At 41.1% G+C, this 13,672-nt stretch overlaps 2 protein-coding genes across 3 annotated transcripts in view; one reads left to right on the top strand and one right to left on the bottom strand.

The window, feature by feature from the left end:
* The window catches only part of astn1 (astrotactin 1), a 518,487-nt gene that overhangs the window by 95,990 nt on the left and 408,825 nt on the right, over nucleotides 1-13,672 (top strand). The gene's annotated exons all lie outside the window — the stretch shown is intronic.
* LOC308383350 (E3 SUMO-protein ligase ZBED1-like) lies at nucleotides 10,349-12,866 on the bottom strand. The gene is made up of 3 exons (XM_080861267.1): nucleotides 11,519-12,866; nucleotides 11,090-11,342; nucleotides 10,349-10,915 (listed from the first exon to the last, which is right to left on the bottom strand). The coding sequence occupies exons 1-3, from the start codon at nucleotides 12,634-12,636 to the stop codon at nucleotides 10,499-10,501; spliced, it is 1,788 nt and encodes a 595-aa protein (XP_080717393.1). The 5' UTR covers nucleotides 12,637-12,866; the 3' UTR covers nucleotides 10,349-10,498.

Here is a 13,672-nt window from a genome sequence, read left to right as displayed (position 1 = left end):
CTTGTTTTGTTGTAAAGGGTGGCAGGGCTTGGCTTCCTTTTGGTAGTGGAGCATTGATCAGTCGTCCATTGTGGCATCAATGTGATCACACCTTGTTTTGTTGTAAAGGGTGGCAGGGCTTGGCTTCCTTTTGGTAGTGGAGCATTGATCAGTCGTCCATTGTGGCATCAATGTGATCACACCTTGTTTTGTTGTAAAGGGTGGCAGGGCTTGGCTTCCTTTTGGTAGTGGACAATTGATCAGGAAGCCAAGCCAAGGTAAATGCAGACTACAGATACCATGGCAGTGCCAGGATTGTGAGTGATTGCTGAAAATGTTGAAATGTACTCACTCACTTTTTATAATTATTTGTAAAAATGTGTACAAATGGTTGATTTTTTGTACTGTTTTTATCAATAAATCTCAGCAACAAAGGACATACACCCATGTGTGTTGATTTCTCCCTAAGATGGCAAACTGAAACACTCCAAGTTGGTGACTTTTGGAGATTTGTTTCCCTGGATGATTGAGAATGCATCAAGATGAAACAAAAGGAAGCTCACCGCTTTTAGCAGCTCCCCCACCCCCTCATCCACACACCCCCACTCCCCTCCCTCCAGAATTCCCAGGTAACAACCCAATTTACATATGAATGACTAGCCAATTTAGCTTCCACTTGCCTGAAGCTAAAGCTTAGCTAAAAGCCTACCAGCCATTTGGCTGCTCTCCGGGTTTTAAAGGTAGAAAAGCCAAATGGCTGGGCTCTGGGCCTTCCTAGTGTTAATTACTTCAAAGTTAGTACAGAAGCAAATAGCAGCATAAACAACATTGTAAATCATCACACGGGTTATAAGTAACTACACAAACTCTCAATCACAACATCCTTGACAGTTTTTGTTTTTCCTTCATTTTCACATTACTTATATCAAAACAGTTTATTTTTCATGCCAAGAGAAATGCAGCATTATGAAAGCATGATGTTGGAGATGAAAAGAGAAAGAAGCACCTGCAGACCTTTGCACGTCATGCACATTTCTCAGATTAGTGGCTCCATAGTGTAGTGGTTTACACATTTGCCTAACAAGTGACTGTCCCTCATTCGATCCCGGAAAGAAACACAAATCCCACTGGGGTTGTGTCAGAAAGGGCATCTGGCATAAAAATCTGCCAAATCAAACATGCAGAGCTACCTGCTGGCTTCATTCTGCTCGAGCAGCCAACTGTAACTGTGCTTTCACACTGTAATTCTCAATATTTGACATAGAAGGGTATAGTAAAAATGATCTACAACACTGTTTTTGCTCCAAACTGTTGAGTTTTATGGGAGTGTAAGTTTAACAAGCAGACATGAGAGTAAAAAGAAACGTGTTCTGCAACTTTTATATCAGACCTTTCTACAGCTGGAAAAAAAGGAAGAAAGCTTTGAGTCTCTTCCCAGCCTGTGGTTAAGTTGTTGTGATGCTTTTCTCTCCAGGTTTTAGCTGCTTCTGCCTGTGACCCAGACACCTTTGCAACGCAAGCCTTTTCACACTATGATTCTGCACCGACACAACACAGTGATAGTAATACAGTTCAATTAATGCTGAAAACCTGTGCAGGTCTACTTTGTTTTCACACAAATATTTCAGGAACTTAAAAGATAAAGAACTGAACCTGTAAGAAGATTTAAGCACAAATTTTTTTTTTCAAGCAGAGTCGTCTAATTAGAAAAGTAAATAGTTCTAAGAAACACCTGGCACTTTCAGATTTAGGTGGTAAAGCAGGTTGCCCACTCTTCTTAGTGGTTTAATTTCCACTTTATTTTAAAGTGATTCGGGAAATGTTGTACCGTATTTCCCAGACTACAAAGCGCACCTGAATATTAGCCGCACAAGCTAAAATCAGGGGAAAATCCTGTTTTGTACATACATTAGCCGCACCTGACTAAAAGCCGCAGGTGTTTCAATGTTGACTTATCATATGCAAGCGAATATGCACAAAGGGAATTGTCAGGAAAGAGATGGCTGTTCTCCAGTGTCGGATACGAACAGGCTCAGGGTGGCTTCGTCATCCACTCTCAGCTCCTTTCCTTCGTTGTCACTTTCAAAACCAAAGAAATCCTCGTTGTCAGAGTCGAACACCCTCTGAAGGGCCGTGGCGGTGTCCTCCTCTCCATCATGCAGCAGTCCAGCCCTTTGAAATCCGTTGGTGATCGTGGATGTTTTCACACTTTTCCACGCTGTCAGAATCCACCGGTGGAGTTGAGCATAACTTGGTTTTCGCAAGTTTATCGCCGCACATCATCCACGCCTCCCGCTAAACGCGTAGCGCTACTTTGAAGTTTGTTTTTCGCGCTACTTGTACAGCACTATGTTGCCTGGCGGACGGACACGTGACCAACATACCACTCTTGAACCCCGATACTGTGTGTCTGATCACATGCCCTTCCGCCAGGCAACGTAGTGCCGTACAACAGTGGAACAAACAAAACAAATCGTCTTACGATATGACAAAAATCATGGACAATCCATAGAAAAGCCGCACCTGACTAAAAGCCGCAGGGTTCAAAGCTGGTGCAAAAAGTAGCGGCTTATAGCCCGACAATTACGGTAATCAAAGCTATACATATGTTTCTAATAGCATTTGGACATTCAGTTGTGAACATTAATATTATTATTAGCAGCTGCTAGCTGTCTTTATGTTGTTTTTATCTGTGTAAAAACAATAATGGTCACATAAGGAGGATTATATAGATTAGCTAGCTAACAGCTTAAGTTCAGTCACTTTTAACCAGCTGCCCAAGACCCTGTCCTGTGCTCAGTCGTATCCTGGTACAGATTCTAGCTGTGCGACAGCTGGAAAAGGATTTGGAGGCTGAAAAAACTTGAAAAAAACAAAACAAAGTCTGGAGTGTTTTTGTTCTTTTTATTATGCATACTCCTTTATTCAGTACCTTTGAACACCGTGTTAAAGTGTTCAAGGTGACTTGAGTAACAGGCTCACTTCACCTGTTTTCTTTTAGCCATTAAGCTTTTTTTCTTCTTAAGTGGGACTGCAGGGCACTTGTAGTTGGACCTGACAAAAACTGGACAGACAAACTGGTGGAGTAAGCCCCTGGAAAATAAATGTCCTTTAACAAGTGGACTGGTATAGAATACAGAATTCAGAAGAAGATCTGTATTCACTCTGTTTTGAATAAAAGACTTGGACTTTACTGAAATGCACTTGAAACAACTGGCTACTGGCTCTAAAAACAATACCACATCTGCATGACAATGAAGCTCGTGAAATATGACCAACATATGAAAGCTGATTGTGCCAGGATGTGACTAAAATGGGGATTAAAATCTTTTCCTCCATCAACATGTACTTCTTTCACATGGAGATTAAGTTGTTTTCCATATCCATGGCTCTGCAGAACAACAAATGGGTTAACCAATGAGACATAAAAATTGTAATTGCTATTCGTCGCAGAATAGCAAATGGCTTTGGTGTTTGTTTGGTTCATTGCACAGTGCGTGCCTTCTTTGCGAGAGCTGATGTGCATGTTGAATTAAGTCAACATCCAAATGAGACTGCCGTACAGAGAGTGGCGGTCCGTGTGTGAATGACTGCTTTGTTAAATTCCTTCTATATGAAAGCAGCGATTGGTTTTGTGCTACAGGTTGACGGTGGGGTTCTTTGTTTTTAGGATATGAGAGCATGTTTTTTATTCGAATCTTCATTTTTGGTTGAATAATGTAGTTGAAGGTTTTTTCTAAAATCTGCGGGTGCTGGGAAAAAGGTGTTTTACTTTGTTGTGGTGGTGCCTTAGAGATTTGTGTTTAGTCCAGTTCAACAGAAACTGAATTGTGAATGTTTTCTATTTCTGTGGGAAAACAAATATGTTGACTGGGTTTAGCTGTGAGAGGGATTTAACGCAGATCCCAGTCAGAGTGGGCGTGGCTGAGTGAATATGGGTGATGTAGCACAGAGTGGTGCAGAAATACAGAGCGAGAGACTTACAGAGATTTGTTGATCTCCCTCAGATGCAATTTTAGACACTAAAAGGAAGATTTACAGAGTGAAAGGACTAAGCTGGACTACATTCAGCCACACTCTTTGATTCCAGCTGCAATCTACTCATCAATCCATGAAACATTGGCTTTCTATTAAATTGCCATTACACATCATAGAAATTAGGATGAGACCAGTTTTTTGCCCATATAGAACAATATCACAATATTGTGGCACAAAAAAAACAGGCTGAAGTCAGCCTGATGAGGCTTTGGTGTATCTGTTTATTGAGTCTCAGATGTCTAAATGCTGTTAATTCACAATCATTCCAAAATCTAGTGACTGTGTTCTAATGTTTGCTCTGAAACTTTTGTATATCTTGTCACTGGCAGGACCAATCAGTAGTTTAAAAGGCTAAAGCTGAGAATGAAACTAATACAATCTAAACTCAAATGGTAAAACCTAAACTCAAGCCAGCAGAACTGAGGAACCTGACTTAAAGTAATCTAAAAAACTAATAGAAAATAGAAAACTATAATAGCACATATAAATAGAATATTATTTGAATAGATTTGTTGTCAACATCAAGATGAACTGCTGAACACACATTACAGCAGCCATAGTTATCTAATTCAGAACTTTTAATGAAATATCCTGCTGCTCTACTCTCCAGATGTGAAAACATGGTATCTGTGTGCTCAAACAGCTCGGCTGGCCTTAACAGCCACCATAGTATTAAAGCAAATGGTGCCAAACAGAAAGCAGGTCATTGCGATCCATGAGACTCCTTCAGTTGGCCTTTTCCACCTCATGAAACACATGGTTGATTGCACAGCAGGCAGTTCCAGATTATAGGTAGGTTTATTCATTCCAAATCCCTTCTTTTTTTTGCGAGTCTAAAATGATTCATTTTCTCTGCAGGAAGTACACAAATATATAAATATATATTTTTTGCAGTCATTTTTAAGATAAATGGTGTGTTAATGAAAATCACAAGAATGTGGTAAAAACAAGCATTTTCTCCTCAGGAAAAGCACAGGAATAATTAACTAAATGAATGATGGCTGACTTTTACTTTGTCATTTCAGTTTCTTGGTAATTCATGCTGGCTGTGTTCTCATTGCTTCTTGGAAAGTATCTTGAATCAAGAGAAAGTTAATGTGTTTTTTACCGTGTGAAGGAGGCATATTGCATCTTCTACCTAAACATTAGGGAGACTTGTAATTCTTATTGTCTTTAATGTAAGTCTCCTCGAAGCCATCTACCTGCACAAATCAGTGGATTCTGGATCTTTGCAGTGGTACGCAGTAAATTATTCCCGTTTGGCTTAAAAGAACCAAACAAAGCTGCAAATGCAGAGTTAGCATTACCAGCTTTGTTTTGATTGCCTCCACATACAGAGATGCATTACGCCTTAACACCTTTCATTTAAACAGCTTAGCAACCTGTCGAAAGTGGTTTTGAAGCTCCCAGTCTTGGCAACAATACGATCCATCTGCTCTGCCTCACTTTTAATGGGATTCATCTGTGTGATCACATTCGCAGAAACTCTGCAGGGTGTGTGACTTTCCACGAGTGGAATTTCTAATCACAGCCAAGTGGGGTCAGTCTTGTTGAATCTCATCAAACTGATCGCTCCATGTATTTTACAGCAGCTGCTGGCAGAACCTCCTGTGATCTCAACTCACCTTGAAGTCGACCATTCCCCCTGTCCTCTATGCTCCGTGTCCCATACATAATCATCCAACATGAAATTTTAAAAGAGGAACTTCTCAAGCTACCGCAAATTACCATTTGCCGGCTGTCTTGGTTAATATGTCGAGTCCCGTGTTAGGTAGCTAGTTAGGAAACAGAGCGACTTTGATTGATTGCGCGGTTTCCTATTCTCATTCATGTAGAAAATTGGCAAGGCAGAACGACACCTTAAAACGAGACCAGAAGCGTTCCCTGAGGACAGTGGAGAGTTTATGTCTGAATGACTTTTCCAGCTTTTGTAGTGCTCATACCTTTTGTTTTTACGTTTCTTTTCAGAGGTTCTAAGATGTTGAAACAAAAGCTGAACGATGGGGCGGCGTCACTGTTAGGCACGTATAATGAGAGGCTCCTGTTTAGTTTCAAACATTTTTTGTTGTTTTGCCCACTAAAGCCTGTTATTTATTAACCTTTTCGATTCTTTTTTCACCACTAACATCAAGGTTTTGCTCTTTTGCTCGTGCTGTTTACTTTTTCAGCGTCATCGTGCAGCGAATCTGCCACAGAAGTTGTTTTCACATGTTCTTGGATTGCTTTATATTGGCAGTCCCTGCTTTGCTGATTGTGTTGTGGGTGACTGTGTGGTTGGTGGTAGGGATGTCTTTGATAAGGATTCAAGAATTATTTGGACTGCTGCTTATTCATGCCTGTCTGGATCACAGTTTGGGAACTCGTGTGTGTGGAGGGGCTGCAGGGTTGGCGCAGCGGTGGCAGGTTCATACCCTGAAGTTTGAATTTAGATTAGACCTCCTATCAAAAACCGAGCTCTTTATCTTACTCGTTTTTCTTTCCCATCCAACCTCTACTCCACCATTCTCGCTCTACTCTTCCCATTATGCCAGCTTCGATTCTAATGCTTCCCCCGTCCTCCCCGTCCCTCTTTACTACCTCCCCTTCCCTCGCTGTGAGAAGAAGTAAGAGAGGGCAGCTTTCCCTGACACCGCATGAGGATGTGAGCAGAATAGCTTCAGCAATCACCAGCTCTTACCACCACACACTCACGCCTCACTCTGTTGCTGTTAAATCCCAGTACAAGCGCACAGCTTCGCAGCCATATGGTCCTCCTCCTCCCTTCTCCCATATCCCACTGGGGAAACAGGCCTCAGAAAACAGCAGTCCTCTCAGACTGCTGTTCAGCTCCTGATCTCCCCTAAAGAGATCTTTTCGCCTGTCTCATTAGTTTTGAATGCTTTTAATAATAAATAATAATAATGGATTGCATTTATAAAGCGCATTACAATTCCAATATTCATTCACACACTGGTGGAGGCAGCTACAGTTGTAGCCACAGCTGCCCTGGGGCAGACTGACAGAAGCGAGGCTGCCATATCGCACCATCGGCCCCTCTGGCCAACACCAGTAGGCGGTAGGTGAAGTGTCTTGCCCAAGGACACAACGACAGAGACTGTCCGAACTGGGGCTCGAACCGGCAACCTTGCGGTTACAAGACAAACTGCCAACTCTTTGAGCCACGATCACCCTATAATGCGTTTGTCGATATCGTCACATTACTCTCTCAGCTGCTTGGCCACAGTAAAAAAATGGAAAGCGACTTTACAGTGTTCGTCTTTTGTGATTACTCTCACTATGTGCTGTATACTGCTTTAATAAGACACCACCTGCATGCCAACAAAAAATCATTCTCCCTCCTTTAGAAATATAAAGCACCCATTAGCTCTAACCCTGATGCTTTGTAGATTCCTTGTATATCCTTGAATTGCATTCCGGTGGGCATTTATCAACTAATCAGAAATTACAAATTGAAACAGAAGAGAAAGCACCATAGAGTGCGTGAGTATCCTAGATAGCAGGACTTGGCATAATCAGGCGTTTGCTTCTCTAAGCCGTTTTATGTTCTTTTGAAACCCAAAGCTCAAAGCAAAAATTTATGCATCCTCTTAGCAAGTATTGTGGGACACGTTCCTTCTTTTTCTATGATGGCAGGTTTACTTAAAGCTAATTCTACATGCATTCTACTGGCATCCTTGTGCTGTGAACAGTCTTTAGAGCTGTAACGATGAAAAGTAGAGCATTAATGATCCATTACACAAAGCCTGCTCACATGCAGCTTAATAGTAGCTACCATGAGATGCTGGTCCAGAGAGAGAGTTTATCTACTTATATATTTTAGGAAAATCGTATTTCAAATGTATAACAAACTGATTTTTTCCAAGTGTCATAAAAAAACTAAATAGGCATAAACACAAATTCAAGTTCTAAATATCTTATAGTTTCACAGCAAGAATCAGCTGTCTCTTAAGCCAGTTATTCCTCCCGTCCCACTGCAGGTACCAGCAGTACCTCAGAGTAGGTGGATTCGAATGAGGCTGTGGTTGAATTAGTCATATAGCTTGGAGCAGATTACCAGAGCAGGGCAACGACTACCGTTGCTAGCTGTAGTCCATGACTGTGGAGTTGGAGTCTGTCTGATGAGAGGCTGTATGGGATTGAATGGCATCTCAAATGCTCATCAACTGAGCTGAATACACTTGGGCTAGCTGGTTAGCAGCTAATAGAATTCCAAATGAACAACTACCAAATTGACTGTGTATGGAAGATGTTAAAAAAGTAATGCTAAAATAAATCCCTAACTACTTTGGCTGCCATTAATATACTCAGGTGGTGTCCCAAAGGAAATTCTCTGTAGGAACTTTGGAATAATAACAGACATTGTAATCATCATCAAACCATTTAAGTCAGGAGCATTGTTTGTCCACCACTTGAGCCTAAATGTTGTGACTTCTTAAAGCTTTCTAGATCAAACGTTCGCCAGACCAACAAAAACATCCCAGCATGTCCTGGGAAAATTGTTATTTTTTTTATTTTTTTTTTTCACAGTAATGACTTAGCATAAGATAAAACACAGTGAGACATATAAATCACTGCATGTATCTCTCCTCTGTGTTGGCTGAGATTGAGATCATGCTGAAAGACCTGAAAGATCTTTTAATCAACATCAGTCAGAAATAACTCCTGCAGGGTGAAACCATCCATCCATTTACTTAACCACTTATTCAGTTCAGGGCTGGAACCTAAGCTATCTGTCATAGGGCAAGAGGCAGGGTAGGCAGGCTGCAAGTAAAATACAGGTCACGTAAAAACACATCAAATAATATTTTTCACTGTTATGTGCTCAGACCACACCATGCAGGCTTCACATGGCTATACTACTGATACTGATACAAAATTTGATCTAGACATACTTAACGTATTAACTTCTTTCTTTGATAAGTTACAGCAAACATGAACAACGTACAGCAGAACATAGTTTTTCTGTGGCTGAACCACATTCATGTGATGTGTGCAGTCTTGTAAGCTAGCTAGCAGCTTGGTACGAGCATGAGAAAGAATCTGCATGCGAGTGTAGATGATCTTTCTGTGCATCTTCCAGAGGACTCACTGTGCTGCATGTTTATTTTTTTATGATTAGTTTTCTGCCTGACGACAGACAGGAAAGTGTGAAGACTTGCAACGAATGGCTGTGGGTCAGACTCAAACCTGGGCCGCTACTCTCCAGCTATAGAGTAGCGCTCCTACTTTAGCTCCATACTGTTTGTTTTTAAGACTTGCCAAAAGTGGGAGTGGGTTGCTTGGGTTGCAATTCTTCTCCTTTTGAACATTATGTGCTTTAGCAAATGAGGATGCAATACATGAAAACAAAGGGACCTCTAGTGGCTCTTAGATGAAGCGCTTAAGGTGTGTGCACTCCTTTAGGTGGCACCCCGGAACTGGAAAGTTGGGTGTTTGTTTCTTGTAATAAGTACACTGAGATTAGTAATTTGCAGATGTCAGTGGTATGGCAAAACAATAAAATTTCAGTTTTCCTGTTCAACGTTCCTTTAATATTATTAAACCACCTTTTGAAACTAATGAAAATGTAATAATAATAAACTATCAAAGTGTTTCCTGGAGGCCTTTTGGACAGTCAGCACCAATTGATCCCAGACACTGTGCTGTTTGCTTTGCAAAAATCAAAGCATTCTGGCTTAAAATCGTTAACTAGTTTAACTATGCCCTCTGCTTGCTGGTTTTACAGTCCTGATTGCTGTACTTTATGTCTGAAAGGAAAGAGAAGCACAGTGTACTGCAGTTCTAACACGTTTTGCTCAGATCTACAGATCAATGTACAATGTTTAAATAGCCTGTCTGAAATTAATGAATGGTGATTAATCCTTAATGAATGTTTCAAGAGCAGGGAGAGTGTATTTATTTTAGGTTTTCCAGAACTCACTTTTGAAGAAAAACATCTACTATCATGTTTTATATTTTAGATGTGAAAACATAACAGGCATACTGATTTATATTAGTGCTGTCAAGAGATTAAAAAAAAATAGAGATTAATTAATTATGATTTTTAATTAATTGATCTAATTAATCTCTTTTTTAATCTCACCTAAAAATAGCTGAGGAAAGCCCTCAACTTATTGTGGCAGACCAAAAGACTGATATAACAAAGAAAGTGACTTTATAAAGTCATTTATTGTTTAACAAACGTTAAACAGATGCAACCATTTACATACTGTTGTATTCTTTTGTAAAATAAGTGGAAAAATAAATACAAATAAAATCAAATAAATTAAGTGCTGCAAGTTAGCACATCAGAGTTGGTCTTTTCTGAGCAATACAGCACTGAAATTCCTCTGCTTCAGATAATGAAAAATAAAACTGACATTGCAGTGCTGCAAGTTAGCACATCAAAGTATTCTTCCATCACAAAAAAAAGTGCTGAACATCAAGCAATCTATTCTAGTAGGCTACAAATGACACAGCAGCTATGCTGACCACATGTGTCTCATTTCTTCTTCCTCAGCCAGTCGCTAAGACACACCAGCCTGGTAACATTTTCTGGAAGCAAGGCTGCCCTTTTCTTTTGCACTATGTGGCCTGCAAGGCTAAAGAGTCTCTCACAGGGTACAGAGGTAGCTGGGGAGGCCAGGTACTTTTGTGCTAGGACTGACAGCTTTTCATAGACTCCTGAGTGAGCATACCACCACTGCAGGGGACAGTCATCAATACTGATGCTGGGTTCTGCTCTGTAGCGCTGCAGCTCTCCAGACTCAATTCCATCTTCTGAGTCAGAGTCAGACCCCAGAAGGAGTTCGCTCCTCCTCTTCTTCTGAGCTGGTCCATCATCCTCTGTGGAGGGCTGGAGACTATCTGCTCTTCTGGGCTCTGCTGCCTGGAGCATATTCTCCAGAATGGTCCACACCTGAATGAATGAATGAATGAATGAATGAATGAATGAATGATTGTGATTAAAACTAAGTGCTTTTTTTTTTATTTTATTTAATCTTGTAAAGAACTTTGTGTTCCATATAATAAATAAAAGTTTGATTTGATAATGAATTGGACTCATTAGTCCAGCTTAACCTTATTGTCCTACCTGTTCCCTCTTTTCTCTTGGAAGACATTTCAAATCCTTAAACCGTGGATCCAATGCTGTGGCCACCTCGAACCATATCTCGTTGCCATTAGCTCGTCGTGCTGCCAGATCCTTCTGGAAGGCATTCTTGAACTTCACCACGTAGGCAGGATCATCATCAGTAATGTCCATGACACGGTACAGATGGCGAAAAGCAGGCAGCACTACAGAGCAAGAGACGTAGGCCTCACCACCCAGCAGCTCTGTCACATACCTGCAGAGGTGGAGAGGTTTGCTAAATAAACCTAGCTGGATTCATTTAAATCAAAGTGTAACTGATTTCCAATTTAATTGTCCTTAAAAGTTCCTTGTTATGTTCATTAATTTTGATTTTACACATGTAACAGTAGTTTATATAATTAAAATGGGAAGGTGTTTATTTGAACTTACTTGCATGGTTCAAGCAGGAGCTCCAGCCTCTGCAGTTTCGCCCACTCAGCTTCGGTTGGCAAGACCAACCTGTGGTTCTGTTGGTCCAACGTAGCCTGGACAGCCTCTCGGTTACATAGGAGGCGTGAGACCATTGCGAGAGTCGAGTTCCACCTGGTGGGTACATCCTGTATAAGTTGATCGCTCTTCTTTCCGAGTGCTACTTGTTGTTGGTTAAGTTCTGTGGTACTCGCAGGGCTTTGTTTAAAATGACCAACAATCTTGCGGCACTTTGCCAGTACACCGACAAAACCACTGCTATCGAGACATACCGTGATGGTCCTCTGGAGAATGTGAGCATTGCAGGCGATGTGCTCATATGGAAGTGCTCTCATAGCAGCCAGCATGTTTGCTGCGCTGTCTGTGCCAATGGTGGATATCTTGTTTTCAATACCCCAGTCATTTGCTACCTTGAGGAACTGTTCGGCGCATTTATCAGCAAAGTGCCTGGTTTCTGTTCTCATGACGGTCAGTGCAAATGAGTTGAGGTTCCACTCACTATCAATAAAGTGTCCAGTCACCCCAAAATAGCTGTGGTTGCCAGCTGAGGTCCAGTGATCTCCGGTTATAGCAACACAGTTGGGAGAATCCTCCGCCAAAATCTCAAGTTTGTTTTTCTTTTCGCCGTCGTACATTTTGCTGATTTTGGTCGTTACTGTAGTCCTGCACGGCGGCTTGTATGACGGGTCATTGGACGCAATTTGCAACACCTCTGTCAATCCTTCGTCCTCTACTATATTTATCGGCCTACAGTTCATCGCTATCCACTTGGCAATAACATTAGTCAGCCTGTCGGTCGCAGACTTGCTCATACGAGGGGTATTCTCTAGTTTTGTTTGGCGAAAAGCTTTGCTCTGGCTTGCTATATTGCTAACGTCTTCACTGCTAGCTGTTGCTGCACTCGCGGCTGGGTGCTTTGCGTTGAGGTGATAGGCCAAACTTGAGCTGCTTCGGTGGTAAGCAAACTCCTTCTTACACTCTAGGCAGACCACTTTACCTTTGTCAATGGTGCCGTCGGGGCGTTTATGAAATACAAATTTCCCGTTCATTGGGCCAACAACTCTCAGATGCGCCTCCATATCCACACTGTAAGCTAATCACCACTTCTCACCTTGACCTCACGACGTGACTCCACCCCCAACAAGTCAAGCACAAGGAGCCCAGCACATAAAAACGGATTTTATAACATAGCAACTCTCATACAAAATCAATGACGTCAAGAGATTAAAAATTAGATTAACGAGATTAAAAAACATAACGCGCTAAATAGCATTGTAATTAATTAATCGCAATTAACGCGATAATTTGACACCCCTAATTTATATATATTTTACTGAAAGTGAAAATGGCAAGAACATTCGGGAACTGTTTGAGCTTTATTATATAATCACGTAAAACCATTTAAGCCATTAAAAGCTGATGTGTTCTAAAAAAGTTCTAATAACTGCCATATATAATTCTCAGTATTAATTCAACATTAATAAACTCTTAGAAGGAAAAAGATAACAACATTTCTTACCGCAGACTAGTCTGTGCATTCAAAGCAGTGGACGGAAATGTTACGTGTGTGGGAGCTGCAGGTATTTCCCAGTCACTGAAATATATCATCTTTGACCCCCCCAATCTTTCCATCTCTGTTTTAATCTCAGTCAGCTCTCACTTAGTCTAATCTTAATTAGCTCAAAGCAAATAGAATTAGTTCAGTATAAATGGATTTGTTTTCTGACACGCTGTGTCCCTGTAGCCAGATTTATCAAACGGCCACCGGACCACCGGGGCCTCGGCTTCCGACCACTGCACAATCCACACGTCACCTAACCCTATGGCGAGTGGACGTCCCACAAGGAGACCGGCCCATGTGTCTGGTTGAGCTCAGCCAAGCATAATCCATCTCCCCTTTTAGAAGCCAGTATCAAGTGGCACAAAGAGGAACTGCAGGTTTCACCATGTCTTAATTGGCTTAATTTTTCTGTTTTGAAGGTTGCCTCTTCATTTTTTTAAGTAGACAGAGAAAGTGTAATAAAAATAAGAGAACAAAATAAAACAGTTCCAACTCCGTAAAGATTTAATAGAGTGTTCCAAAGTCTTTCATCTTGAGTTTTAACTCACTGAAAC

The sequence above is a fragment of the Rhamphochromis sp. 'chilingali' genome, assembly GCF_963969265.1.
Source record: "Rhamphochromis sp. 'chilingali' genome assembly, chromosome: 16".
NCBI classification, from domain to species: Eukaryota; Metazoa; Chordata; class Actinopteri; order Cichliformes; family Cichlidae; genus Rhamphochromis; species Rhamphochromis sp. 'chilingali'.
Note: the sequence above shows the minus strand (reverse complement) of the source record. Positions and strands in the feature narration are given on the sequence as shown.

Coding starts and splice junctions, on each gene's coding strand:
- LOC308383350 (XM_080861267.1), bottom strand. CDS start 12,636: ATGGAGGCGCATCTGAGAGTTGTTGGCCCAATGAACGGGAAATTTGTA. Junction 11,343..11,518: donor CTCCTGCTTGAACCATGCAA/GTAAGTTCAAAT, acceptor CCACCTCTGCAG/GTATGTGACAGAGCTGCTGG. Junction 10,916..11,089: donor CAAGAGAAAAGAGGGAACAG/GTAGGACAATAA, acceptor TCATTCATTCAG/GTGTGGACCATTCTGGAGAA.